Source organism: Melanotaenia boesemani, chromosome 16 (assembly GCF_017639745.1).
Source record: "Melanotaenia boesemani isolate fMelBoe1 chromosome 16, fMelBoe1.pri, whole genome shotgun sequence".
NCBI lineage: Eukaryota > Metazoa > Chordata > Actinopteri > Atheriniformes > Melanotaeniidae > Melanotaenia > Melanotaenia boesemani.
In genome coordinates, this window is record NC_055697.1 from 2,806,512 (window position 1) to 2,829,685 (window position 23,174).

General features: G+C 41.5%; 2 protein-coding genes across 2 annotated transcripts in view; one reads left to right on the forward strand and one right to left on the reverse strand.

Moving 5' to 3' along the window:
* The window catches only part of exo1 (exonuclease 1), a 9,938-nt gene extending 1,868 nt beyond the window's left edge, over nt 1-8,070 (reverse strand). The window contains exons 1-12 of the mRNA XM_042009591.1: nt 7,837-8,070; nt 6,799-6,995; nt 6,578-6,697; nt 5,702-5,825; nt 5,129-5,266; nt 4,597-4,809; nt 4,212-4,399; nt 4,004-4,106; nt 3,704-3,917; nt 2,461-2,647; nt 1,550-2,072; nt 1,294-1,386 (exon numbers count right to left, since the gene is read on the reverse strand). Coding sequence (XP_041865525.1) covers nt 1,294-1,386; nt 1,550-2,072; nt 2,461-2,647; nt 3,704-3,917; nt 4,004-4,106; nt 4,212-4,399; nt 4,597-4,809; nt 5,129-5,266; nt 5,702-5,825; nt 6,578-6,697; nt 6,799-6,959 — 2,064 coding nt within the window. The 5' untranslated portion in view covers nt 6,960-6,995; nt 7,837-8,070. The remainder of the gene's footprint in view (nt 1-1,293; nt 1,387-1,549; nt 2,073-2,460; nt 2,648-3,703; nt 3,918-4,003; nt 4,107-4,211; nt 4,400-4,596; nt 4,810-5,128; nt 5,267-5,701; nt 5,826-6,577; nt 6,698-6,798; nt 6,996-7,836) is intronic.
* Nucleotides 8,071-12,606: 4,536 nt separating this feature from the next.
* Nucleotides 12,607-17,110, forward strand: yipf4 (Yip1 domain family, member 4). The gene is made up of 6 exons (XM_042010823.1): nt 12,607-12,842; nt 13,918-14,071; nt 14,204-14,375; nt 14,571-14,648; nt 14,775-14,888; nt 16,003-17,110. The coding sequence occupies exons 1-6, from the start codon at nt 12,785-12,787 to the stop codon at nt 16,138-16,140; spliced, it is 714 nt and encodes a 237-aa protein (XP_041866757.1). The 5' UTR covers nt 12,607-12,784; the 3' UTR covers nt 16,141-17,110.
* Nucleotides 17,111-23,174: the final 6,064 nt, after the last annotated feature.

Here is a 23,174-nt window from a genome sequence, read left to right on the forward strand (position 1 = left end):
GCTGTAAACAAGCGTTTGTGACAACTTGCAATGAGTCTTTCATGGTGCTGTGGAGGAATTTTGACCCACTCATCTCTGCAATAATTCAGCCTTTTTAAGGTCATGCTACAGCATCACAACAGGATTCAGGTCAGGACTTTGACTAGGCCACTCCAAAGTCAAAACAAAGTATTTTCCCAGAAGTCTCTGGGATCATTCAGATGTTTTCTGGCTAAACTGAGACGAGCCTTAATGTTGCTCAGCAGTGGTTTTCGTCTTGGAACCCTGCAGGCCGTTTTTGTCCAGTCTCTTTCTCATGGTGGGGTCATGAACACTGACCTTAACTGAGGCAGTGAGGCCTGCAGCTTTTTGGATGTTGTGGGGTCTTTTGTGACCTCTTGGATGAGTCGTCGCTGCTCTCTTGGGATAGTTTTGGTTGGCCGGCCACTTCTGGGCAGGTTCACCACTGCTCCATGTTTTCACCATTTGTGGATAACGGATTTCAGTGTAGGTCGCTGGAGTCCCAACGCTTTAGAAACAGCTTTATAACCTTTTCCAGACTGAAGGATCTCAATTACTTTCTTTCTCATTTGTTGCTGAATTTCTTTGGAGCTCGGCATGATGTCTGGCTTTTGAGGATCTTTTGGTCTGCTTTACTTTGTCAGGCAGGTCCTATTTAAGTAATTTCTTGACTGAGAACTGGTGTGGCAGTAATCAGGTCTGGGTGTGACTAGAGAAACTGAACTCAGGTGTGATAAACCAGTTGTGTTTAACCAGCAATCACTTTCTCACACAGGGCCATGCAGATTTGGATTTTTTCTCCCTTAATAATAAAAACGTTCATTTAAAAACTGCATTTTGTGTTTACTTGTGTTATTTTGGACTAATATTTAAATTTGTTTTATGATTTGAAACCTTTTTGTGTGACAAACTTGCATGAAAATAAATCAGGAACGGGGAAAAAAGAAAAAAAAAAAACAAAAAAAAAAAACGGACGAGATAGAAATGCCTGGAAACGTCCGTAGATCACCTAAACGGTAGCTATCCATCACCGTTTACCCCACAGAGCTACACTACAACTGTTCCTGGTGGTGGAGGAGGTAGACCTCGGAGAGATCTGGAGGTTTAAGGGTTAAAAGTTCACATGCTGCACTGTGCAGGATCAATAAAAGCCAAACTAATGACACGCATGAAGGCAGCAGAGACAGCCTCCTCCTGTCTTCCTGGTACTTTTGCCTTTTCTACCTTAAATGAAAAATTAAATTCGCTTTTAAATAAAAAATGTGATTTGATGCCACGTAGGGATGAGCTGACCTTTGACCTCTTCGTGCCAGGTTTCCTCTCTGTGTCTGCTGAGTGGGTGGAAGTGTTCAATTCTGCCTCTAAATCATTACTTGAGTTGATTTCCTGAGGAAGAAACATGAACATGTCAGACCACAAGCAGACTTTTCTGTACACCCACTCGTGAGATACTAATGTCTGGTGATGGTGGTGAATGAGGATGACGACGACGACTAAACCACAAGGCATTTGACATTTGAAATGGAAGCGGAGTTTTCTGTGAACGTACCGATGCTGCATCCTCCTGAAAGGGGGAGGAGGGGGAGCTGGAGGTGGGGGTTTCCCCTTTGAGGTGAGGCTGGGACTGAGAGAAGTAAGCACTGTCCTGGGAGGGGGGAGAGTCGGGAAGGTCGTGCTTGTCCTCTGATTGTCTGTTGATGAAGGATGAAGGTGAGGAAGACGAGTTTCCAAACAGTCCCCGAGTCTTCTGAGAGGAAGAAAAACTTTCCTTCTCGTAGTGAAACTGCTGCAGGGCGGCCAGGCCCGAGGAGGATGCTGGTGTTCTTGATTCTGTTGAGGAGGAGCAGCCGGACCACTGGAACAGCCGGAGGCCCTGACTGGCTGAAGTGGGAGACGTTTGGTTAGGTGATGGTGAGCTGGGGGTGTCCACAGATGGGACGTCAGGGCCATCGCTGTCCTGGGTCTGGGTGCTGGGTGGGGTTTTATCCTGGGGGGCGTACACAGATGTAGAATCTGTTTCCTGAGTGGACTTCGTTTTTAGACTAGCTGCTGAACTGGAACTGCTGAAGAACCTGCAAGCAGGCAAAAACAAAAGCACATCAGGACACGAAGACACCCCGACGCTACAGATGCATGACGACAGGAGACGGCGAACCTGGACACAATACAGAATACGGTACAATCAGCTGTGACATCGTCTCAGATCATAAGTGTATTAGGACAAGAACCAGATGATAAAACGTAGGATTTCCACCCTGATGCTCATCTGCTTTACTCCAGAACATGAAGACTACTGTCTGCTTCGGTCCAACAGCCAGAAAAACGACATCATTTTCTAATAAAAATTCAAACTGTGCGTAGGAGGAGCAGGGACAAATATGCACTTAGCTTGATGAAACGGCATGTGTAGTCATGTGTCTGGAGATTAAGCAGAGATAGTCTGATAAGCTGCGACGTTACCTGCTGCAGGTGACCTGGCCGTCCTCCTCTGGCTCCTGGTTCCTCCTCTGCAGCAACGTGGCAAAACGATTGCGTCTCGGTAGCTGGCCGGCTAACGGCGGCTCGTCTGGCTGCTGTTCTGATTTGGATCGCTTCGGGCTGGATCTGGAGTACTGCTGCAGCACGTCCTCATCAGATACGCAGGAGTCTGCAGACCAAACACACGGCAGATCAGACGGAAGCTTCCGGGAGCTGGACGCCGTTTCAGTGCGACTTCATTCTGACTTTTTATTTTCTTATTTTTTCTTGGATTTGGATCTTTCCAACGTCCACGACAATAAACATTCAATAAAAAATATACCGAATTTCATTTGTTGCAACACAGACTGATTTTTACTTGAACTTCCTTCTACTCTGAAGTTGGACTCGTGGTTTCAGGTTTCATCTTAAAATTGATTAAAATTGAAACCCTTGTCACAAATTTGCAACAAACACTTCTGGCTAATTAATTTAATTCATTTATTTTCTTTTATTCACTCCAAATTATACATTTATTTTTATATTATTTACTTAAAATTATCTTTGTTCATTGTTATTAATTAATTTAATATTTAACTGTATTTTACTTTATAAGTCTTTTTTTCCATGTATTTATTTTGTTTTAATGTCAAAATAATGTCAAAATAAAACGTCGAGTGGTTAAACAGAAAAAAAGAAATAATTGGGACTACAAAAGTTCTAAAACTACCATCAATTTAAATTAAAATAAAATTTAAATTAAATAAAAGCAAATAAATTAACTCTGAGAAACTGATCTAATGTTGTTGAAGAAGCTACCTGTCTGGGGAGCTTCGCTGGTTTTAAGTAGTGCCCGTCGGGCGGATATGCGTGCATGTTCTTGGGTTTTTTCTGCTCAAAGTTTGAGGAAAATTGGGTTTGACAGAAAGAGAAAAACACAACTCTCACTGTTGACTGAGTCCCATCATAAACTCTGCTTTTACACTTTCATCTCTAACCACTTCTAAGTTACAGCCTTTTGAATTCTTGATATAAAAACTTAACCTTTTCTTTGAAAAACTCTGGCACCTAAAGGGTTAACTACCAGTAAAAGTCTTGAATCTTATTGCTAACAGTGTCTGGAAGGCGTGCAAGATGAGAACGGAGCGCAATAATCTGCACATTGTTCAAACTACCAGGAAATGATGAAGAGTATTGTGACGGTGGAGAGGGAACGACGTCTTTACTCCACCAGCTTGAGTCTCACCATCTCTCGGCCGCTTCACTTGAAGCTCTCTGCAGGGAAGCCTGAGGCCGTTCAGGCCGACGACTCTCTCCTTCCCCCTGGTGGATGGAGGCCGGTCTGGAGAAGCAGCAGGCTGTGGAGGGCCAGCAGCAGCTTGTTTGAAGCCCCTGGTCCAGATACTGGTCCCGGTGCAGGCCGGTGCGTTCTTCCAGCTTTGACTGCGGGGTTTACGCAGCTGAAATGATATTTTTACAAAGATGTTCTTAAAAATTTACTTCACTTTGAACAGCACGCCACCTTTGACTGCCTGTAATCTGATACCTGTGGATTGACTTTGTCTGGATTAAAGTCGTCTATCTTCTCCATGGTATGGATGTCCAGGTTCCCCAAGGCCATCTCCAAGCCTTTGTCATCTCCTAGATTTCTGAATTCATTACTATTAAGGGCAGAATACTGTGTGAGGACCAGGGAGGAATCAAAGCTGACCAACAGTGAGGCTACATCAGCCTTGTTTCAGGACGGAGGATACATCCCAGCGTAGCCGAGAGCGGCCGGGTCCACGTGCTCTGGGTACGGGTTGAGGGGTACAATCTTCCTCCGGATGGGGTCAAACACCAGCTGGTACAGGAAGGTGTTATTGGCTTTGACAAACCCCTCAAGGTACTGCTCAGGGACAACCAGATTCATTTTCAGGTACTGACCCATCTTTCTGATCACCTGATGAGGAGAGGAGAGTTCACAATAAGCAATCTGCCGGCGGACAACGGTACGAGTTCCAGTAAAATGCTGTAAACGGTGCAGCCGAGAGAAATGAACTGACAGGATTTGCTGTGTTTGAATTTATATTTATCTATTTGGGTTGCAGGGACACACACTGAGTTTTAGTGTTACCTAACCAACAACCTTGCCCTCACCTTGAGGATGTCGGGGTCTTTGGCCAGCCGGAGCAGCTTGCAGGCCTTTCCAAGGCCGATGCCATGAAGGGAGGCCAGATAATCACAGCCAGCAAGGATGCACATGTAGCGGAACTTCTCCTCGGTAAAGACGTTTCCCAGGGAGCGGCAGCGGCCCAGATTACTCTGGTCTATCTCCAGGCCGTTGCCCTGCTTGTCCATCTTGAGAATAACCTACAAAAATTATGAGAGAAAAGTTTGTTGATACTGAAGAGGTAACAGGAGCTTTAAAATGAGACTTTTCCTCTTATTCTGCGCTGTGGTTCCTCACGTTTTATTTAGCTTTTGTTTGATAAAAACTGAAACAAATGTCTAAATGTACCGAACCATTTTTATGATTTTCTTATGATAATTTTTCTTCCACAGCAGCCCTGCAGATTTCTGGCAGCTCTTCCTTGTTCCCTGAGAAGACTAAACTAATTGACCACAGTCCTGCATCCACGTCACCCCAAACGTGAGTTACTGTCTGCTGAACTTCCTAAGATCTAGATACCGTTTTACAGCCATATGCCAGCAGGTCCGAGTCCTCTGTGATGACCGCCTGAGCCAAACCAGATCTGGTGAGGTACGCCAACTGAGCATCAGCTTCATACGGAGCAACCACACAGTCCACCCCCCTCGACCTGGCAGCCTGGTTCAAGAAAACACACAATAAGAAAACATTTCATGCCAACATGGCTGCTTGTAACTCCAACTTTTAGAAGTTTAATTAAAGCAAAAAGGATGGTTGTAATAAGAACGTGTACAAAGCTTTCATCAGTTTTTCAGACATTATCCAGCATGGTATGTAGCCTAAAGGGGATGTACCTTAAAATGGTAGCGAAAAATAAAATAAAAATACATTGAAACAAATAAGAAAAAACATTAATTAAATGGCATGAAATATGATCAAATTAAATACAGATTTAATTTAAATAAAAATCTCAAAATTAACTAAAATAAACAAGAATTTGAAAAAGATTCAAATTAATTTTAATTAAATCAAGTTAAATGAAATAAAGACCTGGAACAAAGAAGCATTTGACAGTTTATACAGTTTGCTGCAGGCAGTACGAGACGTCCTCACCTTGATGAGGTTGTGCGCCATGGCCGGAGTGATGTTGACGCAGCGGGTGAAACAGTCTCTGGCCTCAGACAGTTTGCCTTCGCGCAGCAGCCGTCGGCCTTTTTGAAGATTTGCTTCTCTGCGTCTGAAAAGTGCGTCAGAATGAAACAGAAGCAGAGATGGAGGTCTCTGTAGGAGTTTCTAACGGCAGCCTGCACACATATGAGGACAGACGGGTGTGACGGCGGCAGAGAGAAACCTCAGTCACGGGTTCAGCTCTGCTTCCCTGACAAGAACAACAGAGCTCTGGATGTGTTTGGATGTGCTGCTGATGTGACGTCTACACGTCTGTGTGCTCTGCTGACTGTGTTCAGTAAAACAAGACATTGTCTGAGTGTCTTCATAACCAAGACAGAGAAACACATGCTGCTTGTGTTTGGCACATCCGTGATCTTCAGGGTGATAACGTGGATCAGTTTTATTGTACAATGCTTCTGTGGTGGTCTGGTGTCTGAGGAGCTTATTATATGTGAATGATATTATCGTTTGTTTATTACATGGCAGATTAAATATTTTGTGTCCAAAAACAGAGAAAATGTTTGTTCCAGTCTTTGGCGTAAGTCTAAGGAGGGTTTGAAAACACTGGTAGTTACAAAAACAAAATAAAAAATCCCAGAATGCATCTTGAGCCTGTAGCTTAATAAATGCCAGCGTTCAGGTAAATGTCCTGCATGTCGTTGCGTTCTTACAAACTTTCAGACGTTTACACTAAACTAGCAAACCTGTTAAAAATAATCCTACAGATACTGAACACGTTTCTGTGTAGTCTACTTTAAAAACGATTTGCACCTTAGATTAGAAACATCATAAATGTTGTTTATCCAAGTAAATACTCACTCTCTGCGAGCCGTTTCCACCTCTTGTTTGGAGGGCAGATTGCGTCCATCAAACACCAGAACTGGTTTGACACTGAAGTTCAAAAGCATGTCCACAAACTTCATGCAGTACCACACATACCTAGAACACATTACGCAGCCCGTCAGGTTTCAGACAGAACAACTCACTGTGGACTGAATCAGTAAGTACGAAAACAGCAGCAAGACCACAGAGCTGCTTACTGGTCAGTTGGCTCCCCTTTAGCGAGCTTCTCAGCACAGGAAAAAGCTCCTTTGTGCAGCCAGCAGTAAGTGTCCACAGCCACTGTCTGGCCTTTGTATTTTTTCACGTTGATAGGCTCTGCTGCATCTTTGATGAACTGCAACAGTCCAGATATTCCCATTTTCAGCTGCTCGGCTTTGCCACGCCAATTATGAACCTGAAAAATAATCAGATATAGCTTTACATGTCAGGATCCGTTTGGTGCAGGAATGAGGTTCAACAGCCGGGAGGACTGAGGGTGGAAGACAGTGGCATCTAATAATAGAAATTTCAATAGAATTTTGAATTTCCCGGGGAGTCATCCCAAGGTCTTAATAAAGTTAAGTCTAATCTAAGTCTAAGGATATGTGGCCTTAGCAAGCCAAAATGGGTTTACATTTAAAAATGACTCACATATTACCAAACTTAAGTACGTTTTGTAACCTGTGCTGTCCTAAAAATATTTCACCTTTTGGGGTAAAATCTGTATATAAATAGTTCCTCATGTCTTCCCGTTAATTAGAGTTAATGGGGAACTGTTTCCAAACTTTTGATTGGTCTTTAAATCCGGATGTTTAAGTTAATTACACCAACTTATATCGTTTAAGAGAAATATATCCTCAGCAGAAATTAGTCAGAAATTAAAAGTCACATTTTTTTAACAGAACAAATCCAACGCATATGGTTTCTACTGGACATCAACCCGATGCTGTAACTGTCTCTATGGAGGGCTAACCAGCATTATGCACAGCTAAACGCAATTTAACTTGAAACTTCAGTGAAAAGAAGAACTATCTGGGATACCTTTATGCGCCGATTGTACCCCGAAACGTCCGATATTTATTAGAACATATTACCAAATAATGCAAGACTTATTCAGGTTTGATCCAATGTATTTAGACGTTTTCAATAAAGCTCCTTGACACGGACAAATACGCCGAGAAGGTCTCACGCAACATTAAAACGGTTATATGTCTGTTTAATGTAGCCAATAACTGAAACAGACTTAACGCAATTACCTTATTAGTTTTTAGGTCAGCAACAAAAGTAAGTAGACGGTTTCCTCCCTCTCACAACAAACGATGGTGACAACCGACATCCGTGTACAGCTGGTCCGATGAAGGCAACATGCAAAACCCACAGTTTATAATTACTCACGTGTTAATTATTCAAATTTACCTTTCCGTTGCTAGCATCAACTCAACCTCACAGCTGAAAACTAAAAGGTATTTGGTTTTAGCGGCAAAAGAGGTGTTTCAGTAAGAGCTGCTGTTATTGGCCAGATGGCCGTGGAAGGCGCGGTTAACGGAACACACGTCACTTTGTCCTCCACACCGATTGGTGGCGCTAAAGCTACGTGAACTGTTTGCTAACCGCCGTCACGTTTCGCTGTGCTTTCCACTTATTTATTCAGAAATTTAGATTAAGTAAATCATTAGTTTTGATAGCGGTAGTGGACTTACACACTAAACCAGTTATTATGTTATTTTACTGATCTATTTTTATATACATTTATGTCAGGCTGACTTATAAAGTAAAAGAAAGGAACAGGTTATGGACTGAGCTTTTATTAACTGCTGATAACTTTAACAGGATTTCATATAACAGATTGTTTTTGCCAGACATGGAGACACTAATAGTCCTTGCACTATTTAACAACTATGGAGAATAGAATAGAATAGATTTTTTTTCAAGTCTTTATTGTTCCCAAACAAATGCTTTCATCACCCCCGCCTGGTGTACACCCTCTTACACACTCATAAAAATTGATTTTGGTACTAAGATTAAATAAAAACTATCAGTAAAGTCCATAAATATATTTAAAGTGCATTTCAGTTCTCTCACAGCTGCTGACATAAAAGCAGCAAAGGCTATTAAGATGGTGGAGGTGGGGGCGGTGGGGGCGGTGGATACAGGGGACTGAGAGTTAGGTTGTTGGACAGCTGAGGAGGAAAAGTTGTTCCTCAGCCTCATGTGGCATCTCAGCACTTCTTGCACCTTCCAGAGGGTGGCAATGTACAGACATGACAAAAAGGATGAGTTTAATCACTGATCATTCAGCATGCTTTGCTGTGACATATAACCTGTAGCTGTGTTTTGGTGATAAATAAATAAATAAATAAAAAGTGTCTTTATTGTTCCATATAGGGAAATAAGCTTGTAGACAGGATTACAAAACAACAACATAGACACAATCACATAAATTGTGATTCAAATATAATAAATATAAAGAAGAAAAAAAGATACAATAATTTCACGAAAAAAGATCAAGTATGTAACACCAATAAACTAAATGAACAACGTACCAACAGCTCATGTTAGCAATCACATTTAACCTTAAATGACTACTAGAGTATGAAAACTTACTATTAATCATTTTAAAGCATAAAGTCTTTCCATCAAGACAACAGGCATCTTCATCCAATCAAGGTCATAAGCTCACTCATAATTATCACTCGTCAATCATTAGCCCCAGATATTTAAACTCAATGTCACCACCTTTAATGCTGGTCAAAACAGGACTTGGAGTGGACCTCCTGAAACTAATGATCATGTCCTTCCACTTACATTGAGCTGAAGGAAAGACTCATCACATCAAGAAAAGTCATCACATGAGGGCCTGTGGTGCTGTTCATCCCCTTCACAATAACCAGCAGATTTTAGGACAGTGTTTAAGTGTTTTCCATCAGTATAAAGAACACAGAGTGAGAGAGACAACATCCTTGGGGAGAACCAGTGGAAGAGTGCAGCTATTTTTAGAGGGTAGCATTAACTCTCACCCACTAGGTATCTTCAGTTAAAAAGTCCAGAATCCAGCCAAGAGCCAACAACATAAAAATCTAGTTTTAGCTCCGCTGTTAAAATATGTGGCTGATGAGGAAAAGCTCAGAGTAACACCCACATTCTGCTCCTGTCAGCCCGTCACTTCCCACCACTTTTCACGCTCTACAAAAAAAATGTCTTATTATAACTTTGCTGTAAAATATGTAAATAGTCATCAATCCTACTGTTCTTATGTTTCTTGTTTTTTCTTGGTGTTTGTATGACATATCCTCTTTTTTCCTGCACTGTCCTGTTTTGCTGTTCTGGCACATACGTTCCCCAGTTTTGGGGTCAGTAAAATCTTATCTAGCTTTTCTTATTTTATCTTCAGTCTACAAACACCGGTCTAGCATGAGTTCTCCATCCTTCCAAGTGGGCGTGTAAAATATGTAGCAAAGTAATCGAGGTGTCCTCCACACGTCCACCAGGCCCATAAGCAAACTCTGACGTGGTCTGGAAACTGTGCCTCTGAACTGTTTCCAGGTCAGAAGGCTGAGCAGAAAAGTCTTCAGTAAACTGGCAGATGTGTTTTTTTCTGTGCACTGAGTAAATCCAGTCTTTACTGGTCTGGAGGCTTACATCTGGTCACCTGCTCCACCTCCTGGTCTCCAGTACTGCGTGGCAGGTGCACATCCTGCTTCACCTGAAGTTCATGATGAGCTTCTTTGTCTTTTTATCTTTGAGGACAGGTTGTTTTACTTCATCCCTGCAAGCAGCCTCATTTTCATGTAAGACCCACAACAACAAATTTTGTTGCTCTAAAACGCATCCCCTTTACGGTGTTAAAGTGACTATGCAAGGCCGAAACCATCTAGAATACAGCTTATGTTCCAGCATGTCCCAGCGCCTGACAACGTGATGCTGCAGTCTCTCATTTATATAGAACATGTATAATTTTCTTTATTTTCAGAGCCTTGTTTTCACTGTTATCCCAAAGAATATGTTTCATTTTCAGCTGATAAGGATAATAAGATGTTAGAATTCTTTAGACTGATTTGTTATTGAACAGCAAACTGTTTAAGTGGACAGTTTACATGAGAAATGACCACAGTTCTGGTTCAGAGTGCACCATAATCTGTTAAATCACTGTTTTTTTAAGCCATTGGGGTAACTTTCATCACCTTGTTACATTCTTGAATTGGACCATAAAAATCTAATTTTATGCAGAAATCTTGAAAACTTAATAATTCATCCCTCCATTTATTTATTTATTTATTTATTTTATTTGTTTGTTTGTTTGTTTGTTTGAACAAATAACTTTATTAAACATATGTACAAGCAAAACAAAGACACATAATCTGCGATGAATAATATTTAAGAGTCAAAAACACACAGATTGAACAGGTAAATAAGATGTTACTTTTAAAAGAGTAATTAACAAACGATAACAACTACATTTATTTAAACTGAGTATAATCCATTTGCCCACAAGTTTTCAACACAGGGTCCATGGACGTACTCCAGGTGGTCCCAAAATTTTTGGTTTATTACGCAATATTTTATATATCTTCCCCATGTTTCCCCACAACTTTAAATACACATTAATCTGAATCCAGCATATTGTAGTGAATGGATAAATGGAGGAAGATGCTATCTTTCAGTCAGAAATGAGCACATCTACCAACATATAGCAGCTATCTCAAGCTGGGAACAAGTTCATTTACAGCAACTTTGACTTTACCTGTCCCTCCCTTCTGCACACAAAAAGGCTGCATTTTACTGCTGTGACAGTCAGGATTTAGAGTCTATCCAGTCACTGGCTGATCCAAGACGCAAAGATGCACACTACAATATTATTTTAAAAGAAGATACTTGATAAAATAAAATAAGACAAATTAATGAAACTGCATCATTTACTTCACTCAGGAATCTGTAGCAATTAGATCCAGATATTCAGCTCTGATCCTCAACAGCCAGCTTCTGAGGTTACTGCATTATAATGACAGCTGTATGGACCAGGGGTGCCCAAGTCCAGTCCTCAAGATCTACTATCCTGCAGCTTTTAGATGCAACCCTTCCCCAACACACCTGAATCAAATAAATGGCTCGTTACCAGGCGTCTGCAGAGCTGAATGTGATGTGGATCAGGGAATTGAGCCATTTGATTCCGGTGCATTAGAGAAGGGTTGCATCTAAAAGTTTCAGGATAGTAGATCTTGAGGACTGGACTTGGGCATCCTTGGTATGAAGCTTCTTATGAGCCAAAATAGAAAGTTTTGTTACTGATCAAAAAGTTGACGGACAGAAAGAGAGATATGCTCCACCTGAGAAACCACTGGTGAAAATGTAAGTGGTGCGGCGGCTCCTGCTGCTCATGCAGCAGCTGGTAAGGGTAAGTAAGAGCAGACAGAAAACATCCAGATAATAATCTGAAGTTTGGATTTACCTTCAAAGTGTCTGCTTTAAAAGTGGACTCATTTTGCTTGAATGGGATGCGACTCTGTAAGTGATCCGGACACATTGCATGCTACACAGGGAATCACTTGTTGCCAAAGACCTGAGTTCTGAACTGTCACATGTCATGACTGAGTCATGAGACATGATGTGTCTCTTCTCTCATCTCTGTGTTGCTGAGGGAGAAGAAGACACAGCGATACCACTCTGAGGCTTGACAGCGTTCATGTGGAAGAGATTTGTAATGTGTGCTGGAGTTACACACGTCTGTCAGGAAGATTTTACTTCTACTAAAGTGCACATAGCTGCTGCACAGTGACAACATCTGGATGACCAGACCTGCAGATGTTACTGACACTTTCACTGAGACAAGACAAACAAGCTAACAGAGGCTCCATCTCTGCATCTGATAAGTGGTGCTTGCCCTGAAAAACGTTTAAACCCCCTGCATTAGGCATTAGGAAAATGATAGCGACCTTGGAGGGTTTCCAGGCAGTGTCTCCAGATGTCCCAGCATTATGGCGGTACTTGAACGCATCCGAGGACGTGTCTCGTCCCCGGCTTCGTCTTTACTTCCGCTCTTGTCTCCACCGCAGCGGTGACGGAACGAAAACAAAAATGCGATAGTTAAACTTCCCAGAGGAGCTGGGGGCCAATGACAACCTCATTACCGTGCCCTGGTACACTTTCTGGCAGTTCATATAAATGTCATTCCTCTGGACGTGAGGCGCGTGATTGAAAAAGGCAACTATGCAGTTATCTCCGACCAACGGAGATTTTACCTTCGTCTCCTCCTCAGAAGCTGAAGGTATGCTAACGCTAGCAGCTAGTAGGCCCTAAAAGAATTAACCACTAACTGTTTACTGTTTTGAGTGTTGATTTAGGTTTGGATACGCCGAGGCGACAGATGTGTAATGATCAGGAAAAGGACGTTAGCAGCGCTTCCTTGTTAAAAGGCTAGTTAGCATATTTCCTTCACTGAATAAGGAAGCTACCTTTTAGCTAGGCTAGGCTAGGTACTGATACGTGGCTGGAAAAGACGTAGCAGGAAAACAACGGTGAGAAGCTGTGGCTCCTTTATGTTAGCAGGTCCTTATAAGCAGATTTTTATTCAAGAAGAGCTGATTTTCCTTCAGCTTTGGTAGCGCACATATGTGGATTGTCTTTGATGAAGTATGACTAAGACTTGTAAACACTGAAACGGTTGAGCCCCTCCTAAAACTCCATCTGGACTGATCCGTGTTAACTGGATATACTGTAATGATTTAATACCAGACACGGCTTCAGTTTACAGCATGTTTTTACCTGTATACAAGAGTAATTCTGTTATTATTCTATTCTTTTTCTTTCTGATACAATGGACACACTGGCTCTTACATGCTAACTGGATTTTAAATACTGACTTTAGGAAATCATTTAATTTGAACCCATTTTAAGTGGGTAGATTTTGATCTCTCTCTCTCCCTCTCTCTCTCTCTCTCTCTCTCCTTTTTTTCTGTTTGGAGAAATGAAAAAATAAATGAATGCTGATTAAACTAAAAACAGCCTGGTGTACCCACCACATCTGGCCCCATAAGGAACGTAATAGCTATCCATTTCATTTTAAGTATTTCTCGAGGAATCTCTGAATCTTAGTAGTTTTATGTAAATGATGTAACTTGATGCACTATTTGTGCTGCTAAGGGAGTCCTGTTCTGATACACAGAGGGTGATTTCTGCTGCTAGAGTTGCTTTCTGATCAGTGATGATCATTTTCTGTGCAGCGTTACGTTTCTCATGTGTAACACGGCAAACACGGAATAGAGACAAGATTTATTTGAGTTGATTTGTGTTTGTGTGTCTGATCAAAGCCCACCCTGACAGAAGCGCCGTGTTTTCCACAGAGCTCAGCGGCACCATCAGCACCCCAGATGTTAAACTGAACATGGGCAGTGACGGTGGCAGAGACCCCTACGCCACCACCTTCCTGAGGCAACGAGGTTACGGCTGGCTGCTGGAGGTGGAGGAGGACGACAACGAAGAGACCAAACCTCTTCTGTGAGTGCACATTTCGTCCATTTTCCTGCTGGGACTAGGGAGGTGCCCAGATGTGTTGAGTTGTATGTAAACTGAGCAGGACCTGCTGCGCCTCCCTGCGGTCTCCATTCTTACCCTCTTCTGTGTGAGCAGGGAGGAGCTGGACATTGACCTGAAGGACATCTATTACAAGATTCGGTGTGTCCTGATGCCCATGCCGTCCCTGGGTTACAACCGGCAGGTAGTCCGAGACAACCCGGACTTCTGGGGCCCTCTGGCAGTTGTGCTCCTCTTTTCCATGATCTCAATCTATGGCCAGTTCAGGGTGAGCAGGACTCAGTAAAACACTTCGTTTCCACCTTCTGAGTCTGGTTCAGTTTTATCAGCTTTTGGTTTGTTGTTATCAGATAATAGATTGTTAATAAAGGAGTGTTTCTGTTCTGTCGGAACAACTCGAAGCTGAGAATTTCTCGCTCTTCCAGCTTCGGTTCTCTTGCTAAATCACGTTCTGCATCTGCAGGTTGTGTCTTGGATCATCACCATCTGGATATTTGGATCGCTAACTATCTTCCTGCTGGCTCGAGTTCTCGGTGGTGAAGTAAGTACTGCTGACTAGTAGCTACACACACACACACACACACACCGACAGGATACTCTGAGTTGTTTCTAACGTTTTTTTGTCCAGCATGAAAAGTTTTTTACCACGTCCTGTTCTTTGGAGCAGGTTTCTTACGGCCAGGTTCTTGGAGTGATCGGATATTCCCTTCTTCCTCTCATCGTCATCGCCCCTCTGCTCCTGGTGATTGGAGGATTTGAGGTGGTTTCTACACTAATCAAAGTGAGTCAAAGAGCGAACATCAAACCACACGAGGGCCGTTTGTTTTTGAAAAAGTTTAAAACAGTAGATCAATAATTAGTTAAATAATAGAGGGAGATGACAGAAGTCCTGAAGCTCCTGTTACTGTTCAGTTTTTATTATTATTATTATTATTATTATTATTGTTTTTATTATTATTATTATTATGTTTGTATGTATGTACGTTATTTATTCCTGCTGGGGCCTCTTGGCCAGGTCATGTTTGCAAATGAGAACTGGTTCTCAAACATTTTTTTACCCGGTTAAATAAAGGTTAAATAAAAAAAAAATATATATTATTATTATTATTGTTTTTATTATTATTATAATTATTATTGTTTTTGTTTTTTTACATCTTAGAGGGGTGATTATAAAAAGTACCATATTAATAATGCTGGCGGTTCTATTGGAGATAACGTGGTTATTCAGGTTTACATTAGAAAAACAAACATATTGTCGTCTGACCTGAACCAGACCTTTTATTTATTTACATGCTTATCTAAACGGGGACAAATGCATAAAACACTGCTTGATAAAATCATGCAAAGTCGAAGCCATGCCGTCAGGTTTCTAGCCGAGACTCATTTGCAACCTCTGTCCCTGGTTAGATTTCCAGAGTAGAAAAACGGACATTTAAATTGAATAAACGAAATGAAAATACTTTATCAGATATATAAAACAGTACTGAATTAAGAGAGTTACCATTTAACATTCATATGAAGATGTTGGTCCAGCCAACGTCACAGATAAAGTTCAGTAACTTCTTCATGCAGCTCAGCTTGGCTCAGGCGGGTGGAGGAGCTCCGCACTGCCATGCTTCCATCACGCCGCCATCTCACATGTTATTTTTTACATACATGTTTAAATACATTTTAAAGTAATAAAGAAGTAGGACATACACAAATATATTTTTAAGAAACAAAGAAATAATAAAAATATGTAAATTAACGTGTCCATGAATGTTTTGGAGAAGTGAACTACGTTTGTTTAAGAGTGAAAGCTCGTGCTGCGTGAGAAGAGGAGGGTTTTATTTGTGGGATTATTATCAGCGCTGGGGGTAAATCTGTGTACTGATATGCGGCCTTTCTCTCTGCAGCTGTTCGGAGTGTTCTGGGCTGCGTACAGTGCCGCTTCACTACTCGTCGGAGATGAATTCAAAACGAAGAAGCCCCTCCTCATATATCCCATATTGCTTTTGTATATCTACTTCCTGTCCCTGTACACTGGTGTGTGACTGGATGAGATGGAACTGTGGACCTTTTCATGGACGCTTGGGAGAAAACAGTTCTACAGCACCACCAGGAGGTTTTTAAAAAGCTGTTTATTTCTTCTTGGGTTTTTTGTTTTTTAACTCTGCTCAGTTGTAGGCTGTGGGGATGTGTGGAGTAAACATGGGTGTACATAGGTCTGTCCCTTCTGTCTCTGGTCAATAAAATGCAGATGATTATGCAGCTTAAACCTTTTTATGCACACATTTATCAGTGGTGCACTGTAGTTCCCATATTCCTGCATTTGTTTGTAGTTCCTCAAGCCGAACCTAATCGCAGGGTTGCAGAATATTGTCATTTTTTATTTTTATTATTAGAAGTTTTTTCCAATCTAAATCACATTTAATGTGGTGCCAAATATTTGTGTATAGAGGAAGTTAATGGCGGTGGAGGATGAATTGAAGAAAAACGAATGCACCACAGTCAGATTTGTCACTGTTACACACTCTACTGCTTCATCACAAATGTCCATTTTTGCTTCCCAGTTTCCCTTTAAGTCTGGTTTTTAGCAGGAGGAGCAGACTACAACATGTCTGCTATATGTGGTGCCTTGTTCTCCCTCCCTGAGTCCTGTTTCTCGGCTCCTTGATACAGCCCCATCAGCACTTCATCAATAAGAACTAAGCAGAGGAAACTGCTGGTTAATTATCTGGTAAATCTGGACTGTATACCGCAACATTTGGTTCACTCAGAAGTCAAGTCATTGTTGTGAACTGCATTGTGGAGGAAAAACATCCTGTATCTGTTAGATGTGCCATGTGCTTTTAGTATTCTCTGAACCATGAACTCAGAATGAGCTTGAACTGATTACGCTGGACGTCCGCTAACAGTCCTGATCTGCAGAAAACAGTAGCTGAGCTGAGTTTCTGTACTTTCACAGATATTTAGATAATTGATGAAGTTTAAAATTTTAAATGTGTAAATAATCCCCAGTTCCAAAAAAAGTTGGGAGTCTGTGTAAAATGTAAATAAAACCAGAATTCAATAATTTATAAACCTCATCAGGTCATATTTTATTCCCAGTAGAAGATAAGAACACGTCAGAGGATAAAACTGAGACATTTCACCATGTGATGGAAAATATGAGCTGATAGTGAATCTGATGCAGCAACACGTCTGGAAAACGTTGGAACAGGAGCAACAAAAGGCTGGAAAAGTACCTGGTACAAACCAGAAACACCTGGAGGAGCATTGGACAACTAACCAGGTTACCTGGCAACAGGTTAGTAACATGACTGGTATAAAAGGAGCATTTCTGAGAGGCAGAGTCTCTCACATGGAAAGATGGACAGAGCTTCATCAATCTGAGACAAACTGGATCTAAAACTGGAACAGTTTCAGAAAAATGTTCCCCAGAATGAAGATCGACCATCTACTGTGTAGAATATCATCAGAAGATCCAGAGACTGAAGAGGAATCTCTGTGTGCTTTGCACAAGGCTGGATGCTGGTGATCTTCTCCATTAAAAGCAGACATGATTCTCTACTGGAAACCACTGCATGGACTCAGGAAGACTTCCAGAAACCACTGTCTCTGAACACAGTTCACCCTGAAACCCACTAATGCAAGTTAAAGCTCCATCATGCAAAGAAGAAGCCAGATGTGAACAGGATCCAGAACCAGCTTCTTCCGTCTTCTCTGGACCAAAGCTCATTTAAAATGGTCTGAGGCAAAGTGGAAACCTGGATGAAGATGTGAACTAGTTTGTGGAAAGCATGGACGGCGTGTCCTGCAGACTAAAGAGGAGAGGGAGCATCCAGCTTGTTATCAGTGGACAGGTGAAAAGCTGCATCTCTGATGGGATGGGGCTGCATTAGTGCCTATGGCGTGGGCAGCTTCCACATCTGTGAAGCTCCATCAATGCTGAAAGGTACATGGAGGTTTTAGAGCAACATCTGCTCCCATCCAGACAACATCTCTTTCAGGGAAGGACTTGCAGATTTCAGCAAGACGATGCTGAACCACATCCTGCATCCATCACAGCAGCATGGCTTCACAGGAGAAGAGTCCGGCTGCTGAACTGGCCTGCCTGCAGTCCAGACCTTTCACCAGTACACAACATCTGGAGCATCATGGAAGCAGAAATCCAGCAACCAAGGTCCAGGACTGTAGAACATTGTGGGGGCGTTTCAATAAAATATTATATTATTTGTTGGGACTTTATTGAAACACTTTCAGATTAAAGTGAGTTTCTCCCTACTGTAAAGGGAATCCGTGTTAACAGGTCATTTTTAGAAACAGCTTTTGGATGCCATTTCATCCCTTTTCAGGAACAAGAGGATATTTTTTAGTCATTAAACTAGATGAAAGTATTTTTTTAAACAATGTTCAGAGCTATATTTTGAGAAGGACCTAATAATGACAACCAGACAGCAGGGGGATGCTGCTGTTTGCTGGTGGTGAGTAATAACTAGTTCTTCTCAGGAGGAGCCGGCAGATTTTACAGTCTCTGGTCAACTTTATGTGTCGGGATCATGGGAGAAATCCTGAGTGCTGCAGAGAAGCAGCCGGCACGGCAAGAACATGCCAAGTGCCTCATGTTGCCCATGTTGTGCTGCAGCAAATCTGATTCTGACTCCAACTGATGGGACTTCAAGGATCTGCTGCTAACATAGTGGTGCAAGATACCACATGGGGCCCTCAGTGGGCTGGGAGAGACTGAACCACTCATTAGAGGAATGTTCATGAGTTTTAAAGCTGTTTAAAGATTTCAGCCAAGAACAAGGTTTTTAACCAAACACATTCAATTTTATTCTGCTTTATTTCTACAGCACAAGGCTTTTTTGCAGACACAGTTCAATTAAATCCAATTCTGTATAGTTCGATTATAATCAGTACATAAATACAATGCATTATATGATCCACATCCGTTCAGTTTGTAACTGTGCATATAAACAGGTTCGTTAAACAATGACCTAGCTAACGAAAACCTCCATCAGAACCAGGACCAGAAGGTATAACATCCATCAGAATAAAAACTGTCAGGTACTTGATCACACTGCTGACAGAGCCTGGATTTTTTCTGAACCATGACTGTGGCTTGGGGGTAACAACAAAATACCAATTTTACCATCAAAGGACTGTTTATCTACATAGAACGAGATGATTGTGGGTTTATTTCTAACAAATATTTTGTGTAAACTAGCCTTCACTTAGGTAACGTTCAGATGTCCCAAGTGTCAGTGAATGCAGCATGCAATACACTTCTATATGTTGTTAATCTACACTGAAAAATATTATTGGCTGTTTTTGCAAATCTAACATCTGAGGACCACTTAATTTGTAATAATCAGCTAAATATTTAGGCCTTAAAAAAACCTTCATTTGTGCTCCCCTTTTCCTGATCCGTGCTTGGCCCCCTCATCAAAACTTTTCTAGACCTGCCCCTGCATATAAATCCTTTCACCTGTCAACCACCTGGTTAGAGGAGGTCCTGCTGCAATTTGTATTTCAGACCATATTCATAATTTCCCTTCACTACATTCATTGCTCCTAAAAGATCAACCTGCCTATCCAACATCTGCACAGCACCGATGTAGAGAAAGCATCTTCTCTACACTCGCTAGATATCTGACCTGATCTATCTGGCTGTCTCATGACCAGCAGATTTTACAGCTGTGTCACCAGCAAACCTCGGCTAGTAATGAAGATAAATGCAAACGGAAGGCTATCTAAGGAAAGCTGCTCGTTTTCTCCTCCTCACGTGCTGAACGATGAAAAGAGAGACTCACAGGGACAGAAAAGCTGATCAGGGTGGAGGCGCACTGAGATGCAGAGCGACTGTGTGAGGTTTGCGCAAAAGTTTTAAAAGGATAAAAACACCCACATCCCCCACGGGACGCCCTTAAAATGGAGCCCCCATACCTGGAGTCACCATGGCAACCGCAGACAAAAAGCTGCCAGTTATTTCACCTCAGTGGAGCAAGTGGTTCTCACGCAGCAGTGTGCAGGAATACGAAGAGGAACTCTGGGAAAAAGGAAAGACTGCTGCTGCTAAGTAGAGAGATGCATCATGGTAGAGAACTGCTGCCTGGCTGAATCCACTGGTCCACTTACTGGTTATTTAACTTTATTATAACTGTAGCAAGTGCTTTAAACTTTTGGTGGATATAATAAAATCAGTTTTATTTTGGTGCAGACCCACTGTGGAAAATCATACCTGAAGAAAACTGAAGATAAAAAATAAATCTTTCAGAAGGATAAGGTATATTGTTTCTGGCCGTTTTTGTACAACTATTTCACACTATTCCATAGTTAATTCAAAATCTAGTAATGTACACTCCCAAGAAATAGTTTTAACACATACATTAATGTCCTCTCATCCAATATCCTGATTTATATTTTAGTTCAGTACTCACACACCAGAGGCGGAGCTAGACTTTTATACAAAGGGGGTCCAGAGGGTGGGCAAGACTTTATCATGGGGGTAGTATAGTAATAAAGGAAATGATTGTGTTCCTCTGTCCAACACTGTTCTGATAACTGTGGTCACATTAGAGAGACATCTTTACATTAATAATCTAAATTACCAAGTGGAAATATTTACAAGTGTATAAAACTTCATAGAAAGTAAGCTGGTTGTTCTGGGTGCAGAGTATGGAGCTTGATGTGGTAGTAGGGTAATCCGTTCTGGTTTTACCTACTGTCTGGTGGTGGTGGTAGACTGGATCAGAAGTCAGAAATATCTCCTTATAGCTTCATTCTTTTATCTTCCTCTACAAAACCAGACTGGTTCCAGGATCTAGTTCTCCACATTTCAATGCAGTAGCTACTTTAAAACCAACTGGCAGCCTTGCTAGCCTCCCGTTTAAATGAAACTGAATGATGTAGTGCTAGCTTAGTTAGCGCTAAGTAACGTGGATACTGAGATTCTCTTTAAGCATCTTTATAGTTTATTTTCAGCTCCAAAGGGAAAGTCCTGACTGAGTTGACATGTAGTCCCTAAATACACCCACTAAAAACTAAATATGACCTGGTTTCCCCACATTATCGTAAAACTAATATAGTGCTAGCATGAACTAGATTAGCACAGCTATACAGCTTCATGCTAACATCAAGTTAATAGCCTTTAGACATAGGGCTCTGCAGGGACACAGGCCCCCCATTACTCAGATCACATCTGTTATAATAAAGACCTGCTATGTTTAAGCAGCGTTATGTTCCACCTACGTCCCTTTGTTAACCCGACTGTTATGGTTGCTTCCAAAAAACCGCTGCTGTAACTAATAATAATATAAATAACAAAAATATGGTTGTAAGACTTTGTAAAAAAAGAAAATCCTCCTTTTGTGTTGTCTAACAAAAGAGAACAGAAAAGTATGATTATAAGTGATTGTTGGAAATCTGCTCCAACAATTATGTTGGATTTTATTCTCCAGTGAATGTCGCTGAGTCATGTTTTGCATTGAACCTACTGTCTGACTGTCTACACTTGATCTTAAAATATGCAGGATGAACACTTTTCTAGTGGAGGGTACTACCGGAAACTTTATTTTCTAGTTGATGTATTGGATTAGGTAATAAAGCAATTATCACATTATTATCATTATTATAAAACAGCCCCTTTTTAAGTTATTATAGTTTATTTCAAGACATTAAATCTGACTCACATGCACCAACAGTAAATCAAAATAATCAGACTCTGCCTTATTCATCCTTCGTTATGTTTCATTTGATCAGTTGTAACCCAAGATTACTTGGCATTAACATGATAGTTTTTTAGGTCTGTTGCCTTCAGTTTTTCAGGTATAGCAAAGACAGTGGGATCTTTCCAATCCTGGGATTATAAGGAATCCATTGATACTAAATGTGCCACAGTTGATCAATGGGAAAGGGATACATATTGACACAAAGCAAACCTGTTTTTACTGTGGCTTCTCAGAGTCAAATGATTGGCTTTGGTACATTTCTGATAAATTGGTGTGTCCCTAAATGAATCCCAACATGCTGCTGATATCAACTCAAGCCATGTTGGTCCAGGTGAGCTGATCACCTCTTCTCAAAGAAGTCAGGAGCTGTTGCTCGCTTCATTTTCTCTCCTTTTCTTCTCTGGTAGCCTGATTTTCCTTTATGGGGAACAACTGTGTCTTCTCCTGTGGCAGTCCATCATAGGCTAATGGCAGGATACGCAACTCAGGTGAAACAGCCAGTGCAGGTGTGGACTAAACCATTGTGTAACATTTTAAAGGGGTGAGAGGACCTTCTGAGGTCATCCAGAATGATTCCAAAGCGGGAATTTAGAGCAAACTGGACCTTGTATTTCCATAACACTGCATTTTATTTTAAATTCACATACTAGTTAAAGATAACAGTCTTCTGTCCTTGTTACCGGTGACCAGAGGGTAACAATTCCTCACGGTCACAAAGAGAGATGGACCCAAGTAAAAAAGGTTATCCAGCAAGGTAAGTTTAACAGATTTAATAAGGGTTGCTTGAACAGTGCTGTAGATAGTTGAGGTTCAGGGATCCAGACGGGCAGATCCATCCAGGTTCCAGTGGAGGCAGCTTTGGATCTCAGGCAGGGAATCACATAATTGTAGCAACAATCCAGCACTGAATGAAGATCAGCCCGAGGTTTATAAACAGGTGAGGTGCAATAAACTGATTCCACTCAGCTGTGCTGGTTAACCACAGGACACGCCTCCTCCAGGGGAAGACAGCACAATCCACACAAGGGAGAGGGGAAGAGGAGCACGAGAGGAAAAATCACAGCAGAGCTTGGGGATCCATGACACTCAGTGCTGGATAGTTAACTCCTGAGATTACACCGGGGCACAGACCTGCTTTACCGGGACATGTGCCATGATAAAAGAGGCCTAACGACTCCTATGTAGCCGTACAATAACATCAGTAGTTGTACTTGCACAGGGACCAAACCTTTTCTAGAAAAAATTACTTAAAAATCATATATTTCAAATCCTAAATTTTTAAAAGGTGACTAATTAGGAACCACTTCAAAATTGACTTCAAACTGACGTAGTGATACTTGTGATTAATGCTT

Excerpts from the sequence above, each read along its gene's own strand:
- yipf4 (XM_042010823.1), top strand. The coding sequence starts at position 12,785 with ATGCAGTTATCTCCGACCAACGGAGATTTTACCTTCGTCTCCTCCTCA. Across the intron at positions 14,376-14,570 it reads CAATCTATGGCCAGTTCAGG|GTTGTGTCTTGGATCATCAC; the intron begins GTGAGCAGGACT and ends CTGCATCTGCAG. Across the intron at positions 14,889-16,002 it reads TGGTTTCTACACTAATCAAA|CTGTTCGGAGTGTTCTGGGC; the intron begins GTGAGTCAAAGA and ends TTCTCTCTGCAG.